We start from the raw sequence: 7,489 nt of genomic DNA, 5'->3' as shown, positions 1-7,489 counted from the left end.
CTTTCTAGTCTACCTCACAGTGACAAAGATCCTGCATGTGTTGTCAGTGTATTTACAAAGTACAGAATCCAGTCCGAGGCCATAGGTATCTGCACTCTGGCCTCTGTGAGTCTCACAAGAGGATCCCAGTGTTACTGCCTGCTGCCCCACCTGGCTGCTCACTGTTTCTGATTACTGGAGCTTGTCTTGAGTGCTTGCTTGATAGTTTGGGATGTGGTTCTCTTGGTCCTCAGCTCTTTCTTTGTCCCTTTCCTGGAGGTGTTTGAGGCCAGGTTGGATGGAGCCTGCTTTAGTGCCCAGCTGAGCAGCACTGCCAACAGCAACGGGTTGGAACAGGGCAATCTTCGAGGTTCCTTCCAGCCCCAACCACCCCATGGCTCCCTGGAGGCAAAGGTGGTTTGAGGGCTGAAGTGCTTCTCTGAAGAAAAGCTGAGGAAGTTGGGGTTGTTTAGGTAGGAGAAGGCACTGGGGAGACCTTCCAGTATTTAAAGGATGCCCACAGGAAAGAAGGGGAGAGATTCTGTTGGGGTGCATAGTGATGAGACAAGGGATAAATTTTAAATTAAAAATGGTGGGTTTAAGGGAGAAATTCTTCACTCGGAAGGTGGTGATGCTGTGGGTGCCTCGTCCCTGGAAAGCGCTCGCAGCCAGGCTGGGTGGGCCGCCTGCTGTAGCCGAGGCTGTGGCTCTTGGCTTTTGCCCTTCCCGATAATCAGCGTGCTCTCCGACCTCACAGGCCCTGCAAAGAGAGCAGCTCTGACACCACCCCACACAGCGCCTGCTGCTATTGGGGCGGCTCGGCGGGCTCCCGCGGGGCTCCGCGCTGGGCGGGGCCGATGCAGGTGTGCGCCCGCAGCGCCGCGCGGGTTCCACGAGGCCGTGCTCGTGCCGCTGGCAGGTGAAGAGGCTTGCGGGCAGGCATCGGCCGCGGCACGGCCCCTCGGTGCGGCAGACGGAAGGAAATGCCGCTATGAGGCTGCTTCTGCTGGCGTGCCTCCGAGCGCAGACCGGCAACGCCACCACCGCGGCCAGGATACAGTAAGTGCACCCAGCCCGGCGCGAGGGAGGAGATCGGGTCCCCTCCGCCGCCTCACGCAGCGCGGTCCCCGTTCGCAGGATTGGGCCGGCCGCCATTCGCTGCCCGCTGCGGCGCACGGCGGCGGCGTCTCACCTCAGCCACGCGGATGGCTGCGGCCCCGCCGAGCGGCCGCCCACGGGAGATAAGGGGCTCACAGCGTGCTGCCTGGGTCACCGTGAGGGTTGGATATTGTTTCGCAGCACGGGAGAGCTGATGGGGGACCCCCCACCCGCCAAATAGGTAAATGAATAAAGAAATAAGGATGCGTTCAGCCTAGGGCAGGTAACGCTGCAGGGGTGTCCCGAGCTCCCAAAGGTGCCCTCATCACCTGGGTGCTGGAACCTTCTGCCGCTGTTCGGTCTTGGTGGTGCGTTTCCCAAGGGCTGCTGGTTTGGAAGTGCCCACCATGAGCTGCAGGGTCAGTGTGAGATGCAGCAGCAGCTGCGGGGCCTGAAAGAGTCCATGCAGCCATCCTAGTGCAGCACTTCGCTCCTCTAAGGGCCTAAAATGCACTAATAACTCGACGTTCTTCATCAGGTTAGATATTAGGCAAAAATTCTGAGAGCAGTCATTGCTGGCAGGAGCTGCACAGGGAGGCGGTGGGTCACTGTCCTGGAGGTGGTCAATAACCGTGCAGACGTGGCACTGCGGGACGTGCAATGGGTGCGGCTGGGCTGGGCTTGGTGAGCAGAGCGGTCTTTTCCTACCTCAGTGATGCGATGATTCACTTTAATCTTTTCCTGTCGCTGGATAAAACAAAGCTGGTTATTTTTGGGGAAGTCTATGCTCGTTCTTCCTCCTTAAGATTATTTCTTCTACCTTTACAAATCTCGTATTCATTTACTTCACCTTCCGCTTTGCATGTAGACTGTGGAGCAGTTCAGAGGTAATCCAGTGGAAAGCTGGGTCTGTTATTTCTGGTTAAACTGAACATAAGTGAGTAAGTCAAACAAACATCCACCCGTTATTTCAAATTTAAACTGAGATTAATTATGGCCACATCAATATGTTGCACCAAGGCAGTGACTTAGTATGGTGGCTTTGTCAGAGTGGCAGTAACCAGTGATTTTGGTTAGTCATACCCAGCTGTGTGTGCCTCCTGCTGTGGCCAGTGATTTTGGTTAATCATCTCCAGCTGCGTGTGACTCCAGCACGATGGCCTGAGCTAATGTGCAAGTGAGTGTAGGTTTGCTGAGATAGAACAGCTTAGCTCGCAGATGGTTTAACATATTACCACGTTAGTGAAATCATTTGCAGCTATGTAAGCACACCTGCAGTATCTGTGCAAAGCACCCCAACTTGCTTCATCATCCTGGTGCTCACGGTTGTGCCTTGCACAAAATGGATGCCACTTTTTCATAGACTTTCAGGCAGAAAGTTAAGTTGTGAAGGAAAGGCTAATTTAATTCATTTTCAAAATGAAGGTAGATTAAAGTTTTCTAACAGAAGTAGTCTTTGAGCATCAGTAGCTCATGTCATGTTCAGTTGTTATCTTATCACTTGACATAAATTTTGTTTATAGTAAATATAAAGGAGCCCATTTAGGAAAAGAAATCTAATTGGGAAAAGGAGTAAAGAGTACCAGCTATCAATTAAATCTGGCTTCCTGACTAAAAGGCTGCTAAGTGACAGCTACCAGCAGAATCATAGGATCATCAAGGTTGAAAAAGACCTCCGAGGTCATCCAGTCCACCAGCATTTAGTACAACATCTAAGCCAGGAAAACCATCTTACACAGATAATTTTACTTAACATGGGCTTTATTAAGACTTTATGCCTTTTAAAAATATTAATGTGTATGGCTAAATGCTTGGGCATGTTGCTTCTCTCTCTGATTTGCCATATCTGAAGTCAGGTTCATATGGGTAACCTTTGTGTTTTGACATGTACGCTGCAGAGAGTGTATATTCAGATTAATACTTAGCTTTGGTTGTGTCTGTGTGCATGCTTCTGAATTTATTTGTTCAATCTTCCTTTTTTTTTCTTTCATATTGAACTGTGCCCAACTTTCAGTTGAGTATACATGAAACAATGATGTTGCCTCCGGGTTGGACACTTGCCAGCGTTGATTAATTTTATGGCTTAATATCACTGGGGATACTGTGTTTATGTTATTACAGCTATTTCTGTAAATGCTTCATATTTTCATAAATTATATATTCATTTCCTGAGTTTAAAGTAGCTGGTGACAAAGATACCGGAATCTAATTTGGCCAGAAGTCACTTCACTAAAACAAGTGCTGTGATAGAGGTGCTGTGGGCTTTATTTGTATTGGTCTGCATAATCTTTAATCACTTTGAAAAATCTGAGCAATGAGTAGAGAATAAAAGGCAAAGCAAAAGCCATTGGTTGGGCTGTTGTTCTTCTGCCCTAGCAGCAATATGTCTGCAAATGTTTTCCATGGCTGGATCCATTTATAAGGCAGGATTAAACCCTGCAGAGTTATTTTGGCCTTCCAGGGGACTTCAGGGCTGAAGCAGTATCAGTCCCATTTTTATTTCTGTTCTTACTCACAGTGAATTTTATTCATGCTTCCTTCCAGCCAGCATAAATTGTCCACGGTGTTTAAAGGAGAAGCTTGACTGGGAAGTAAAATAAAGAATATTTTACTTTAACAGCATTAAAAAAAACCAAAACAACAGCAACAACAAAGACCAGTACAATTTACAAAGGAAACTGAAAAGTCCTAGTGGGGTTTCAAGTCTTGTAATTCGAGCAGTTTCAGTGGCAATCGTGAGTATTCGACTGTAGCCAAGTTTTGGAAAAGGCAGTGGAAGTCACTGTGCTGACTTAATAAGCTTTGGATCACGCTGTATAGGTTTAACAGTGGTTCACGCATAGCTGCTGTACAGAGTAGGCAGCCTAAGGAAAGGGGTAATTAATATTTTTGGATGATCCCTATTTTGTGTTGTAAGTAATTCCATTCAAGTATCAGAAAATTAGAACATAAATGTTTCTGAGAAGGAGATGAAAGAAAATAAAACAGGTTTGAAAACCACAGTATCTTATGAGCAAGCACTCTTCTAACTCACCTGTGCCTTAGCTCCAGCCATGCTGTGTTTAGAGCTGCAGAAATGTTTCTGAGACCCTGAACCCTAGTCACAAAGCAGGGTTAGGAGGCTTTCTGAGCCAGAAGTGAGAAATAGCGATAAATAACATAGGAAAGAAAAAAGGAAATGTTGTGAAGCATTGCCTGATATTTTGTAGGTATCTTAGAGAAAACTGTTTCTCTATAGAAGTCTTTAACAAAGTGCAAAATGTGTCAGATGGAGATGGTAACTTTTAGCAATATCCCTCTGCACACTGTATAGATCCAGAGCACTTACATGTGTATGTGTCAGTTGTATGTCTCTTGATTTCCAAGGAGAGCAAAAATAAATAAAAACCAGGTGACTTCTCTCAATGTGAAAATTGGTGAGGCTGGAAAATATCTAAGTGGTGTTTAGATGTAAATAAATGTCACAGGGTAAGCTGACTATTACAGTCTGCTCTAAGAAATTATCTTCCAAGCTTACTGTATGTCTGAGACGTTCCCAGTTGGGTTACTTTCTAGCAAAACACCCAAAGTGGGATTCTGGCGGCCAAACTCCTATTTAGAAATATCTTTCTCCCCACATAGGGCTGTTGGTGTCCGTGAGTCTTTCGGTATTGGAGGAAGGTATGACAAAGCAGAGCAAAATCCAGATCCACGCAGTGCTTACTGGGGGTTAAGGTGATTGGAAATATATTTGCTGCATTCAGAACTGTGATAGAGGGAAAGCGTAGCCTTGAAATGCAACATTTTCAGTCTTGCTGTAGATTCACAGAGAGGAGGAGTTCATTTTTATTTTTCATGTGGGTGTTATTTGTATATCAGATGGCAAAATAATGTGAATATGCAGTTCTAGGAGGAGAAAAGATAGGGGTGGTGATCCTCCTATGTCTTGGCTTTGTTCAGGGACATCTGTGACTTCATAGACAGACCAGCCTTCCAAAAAGATTTCCTGCAGCACCCTCTCATTGTGTTCCTTGATAACAGAACGTGTGTGAAAATCACAGTCTGCTTTTTTGTTTATATTTTTTTTGCTTATAGAGATGAAAAATCATCTAAAAAAATAGAAAAATAGCACTGTACACATACATTCCCATATATGCATCGTTTGGAGCTTATGACTAATCATATTGAACTCAGTGGTATGTTTATGGGATGAAGGTCCCTTCACATCTGGGAATTCAAACTATTCTGGGAATGATTACATAATTTTTCCTTCTTAAGCTGCGTTGCAAATTTCTTACATACTCCTGAGTCATTTTGTGTAGGAATGAAACAAAAAGAGACAATCCACAATTTCTGAGCCTTGGAGCACATGAGGGAGTCCCGCTCTGCTCCCAGCAGAAGCAGCTGTCTGTCATTCACCTGTGTGGTTTGGAGCTGTGGAGGAAAGTCTCATTCCTGGTAGGTGACAAAAAAAAAAGGAGGGGATTTAGATCACAATTCATAGCAGAGTTTCTTGATTCCTGGTGTCCTGAGAGAGTTATTCTCAAATTAATTGTAATACGCAGACATATTGCTTGCACGTGACAGTGACAGTGACACCAATGGGGCAGAAGCACCTATTAATGAGCAACTGTGAACTTTGGGAATGCATGCACCAGCATCCCAGCTTCTTGCCCCAGAGATTTTCCTTCCGCAGCTGTGAAGTTTGGGTGTTGTCATTGAGATACAACTGGAGAGCCTCTTTCAGATGGCAAGCAGGTGCTTGGTGCAAGTTCATGGGACAGTGGAAGTAAATAATTGCTCAACAGTGCAAATAAAGAGCTTAGGTCTGATTGCTTTTTATTATTTATTAGTGCTTGTTGTAATTCCTTGGTCTCGTTTCCAACAGTGAAGTTAAAAGCAAAACGAGTTTCTTTATAGAATAAGGAAGAAATACAGTACCATATGTTGTGCTGATGGAGCTCTGTGTGATGTAGTGCTAATGCATTCCTTTCGAGACCTCACGATATTTTACAACATTTTTAGCACTGATTTCTGCTGTAATGACTAACTTCTGCAGGACAGAAAATGACATTCCTTGGGAGGATACAAAATGATCAAGGAAACAGCCAACGTTATCCAAGAAGCTCTTGAGTTAGCAAGATTTTAATGCCAGAACAATTAATATTCTGTGAGGAAAAAATCAGCTGGAACTATATGTAATACACAATAAACATCCTTGTGGTATTTAATAATACTGGAAACATAAACGTTAGTTGTTTGAAGCAATGTTATCTCCATGTCAGCAGATGCGGTGTGCCAGTTCCCATCAAAACATGGATTTACTCCTGTTTTTTGGCTGATGGCATTGGAAACTGATAAGTGGATCTGGTTTCTGTGGGAGGAATTATGAGGCGAGCGTATAGAAGGAAAGTCTGAGACAAAGCTTGTGGAAATGCTGAAAGCAGAGCTCCCTGCAATCCATCAGCAGTATCTGAATCAATTTTTTAATAGGAGGAACTGCTGTAAATGAAGATGAATGGGTAAGCTGGCACTAAGATAGGTGGTTTGTGTGTGAGAAGTTTTCTAACAATTGAGACTTTTTTCTAAAGACTGTGAAAGTTTCCATGTAATTACTTTGGTGTCTTTTTTTTTCTTAACTTCAATTATCCTGTAACTGTTTTACAAATGGGATAAACCAGGGCAGGAGACAAGCCCACAATCAAACAGAGAAGGAACACAGTTTCAACTCTCCAGTTTTATTTATGCCTTCATTTTTTGTTCCTGCAAACAATGTTTGCACGTTCGGTATTTTAACAGTGTTATTTAGCTGGACATATTTGTTGGGGCCTTTCTCCAGAATGAGGGTCTGAGGTTATCCAAGAATAAGGCTTTCACTCTGCATTCAAATGGAATCTTCTCATCACACTGAGCAGAAGGTGGGCCAGGAGAGGTGCTGGTCAGAGGTCACTTCCACGGATTCCCAGAGGTGGGTTGGTATTGATAGGCTGCGGTCTTAAAGTAGGTGTGGGCTACAATGCATGGCTGTGTGCACAGTGGTAAAGATCTTTTCCAGGAAAACACGTTGCTTTAGCTTTGTGGTCACCTGAACAAAGTTATAATAAAGACAATGTAGAAACAAAAACTAAGGGAAAACATTATGTAATTGAATGCCCGCAACATTCATTTTATTCTTTTTTTTTCTCTTGCTCTATCTGTTCTCATAATGAAGGAGTCATCTGCATGATGCCGGTCACATCTGTGTTCTCAAAGATGCTTCCAGGTGTGAAAGTCTGACTGAAATAGCAAATCTAACTTCTGCAGATCAATTTGATGCAGCTCTGGCCATTCATCTTTATAAAGGAGGCAGGCATCTGCAAGGTAATTCTCTTCCTGTTTTACATTAAAAGTACCTCCTAAAATGTACTGAAGAAGAAGAAAATAAGTGCAAACT

At 44.2% G+C, this 7,489-nt stretch overlaps 1 protein-coding gene across 5 annotated transcripts in view; it reads left to right on the top strand.

Moving 5' to 3' along the window:
* The first annotated feature begins 829 nt into the window (after positions 1–829).
* Positions 830–7,489, top strand: part of GLT1D1 (glycosyltransferase 1 domain containing 1) — a 42,448-nt gene continuing 35,788 nt past the window's right edge. Inside the window, exons 1-3 of one of the 5 annotated variants that reach the window (XM_046901124.1) lie at positions 830–1,038; positions 6,345–6,578; positions 7,268–7,416. In XM_046901124.1, the coding sequence (XP_046757080.1) occupies positions 6,565–6,578; positions 7,268–7,416 (163 nt within the window). In that variant the 5' untranslated portion in view covers positions 830–1,038; positions 6,345–6,564. Of the gene's footprint in view, positions 1,039–1,148; positions 1,319–6,341; positions 6,579–6,662; positions 7,025–7,267; positions 7,417–7,489 lie in introns of those variants that run through there. The other 4 variants (NM_001030656.2, XM_046901125.1, NM_001397458.1 and 1 more) reach the window with 4 other exon arrangements.

The sequence above is a fragment of the Gallus gallus genome, chromosome 15, assembly GCF_016699485.2.
Source record: "Gallus gallus isolate bGalGal1 chromosome 15, bGalGal1.mat.broiler.GRCg7b, whole genome shotgun sequence".
NCBI classification, from domain to species: domain Eukaryota; kingdom Metazoa; phylum Chordata; class Aves; order Galliformes; family Phasianidae; genus Gallus; species Gallus gallus.
The sequence above is the reverse complement of the archived record's forward strand: the minus strand, read 5'-3'. Positions and strand labels throughout refer to the sequence as shown.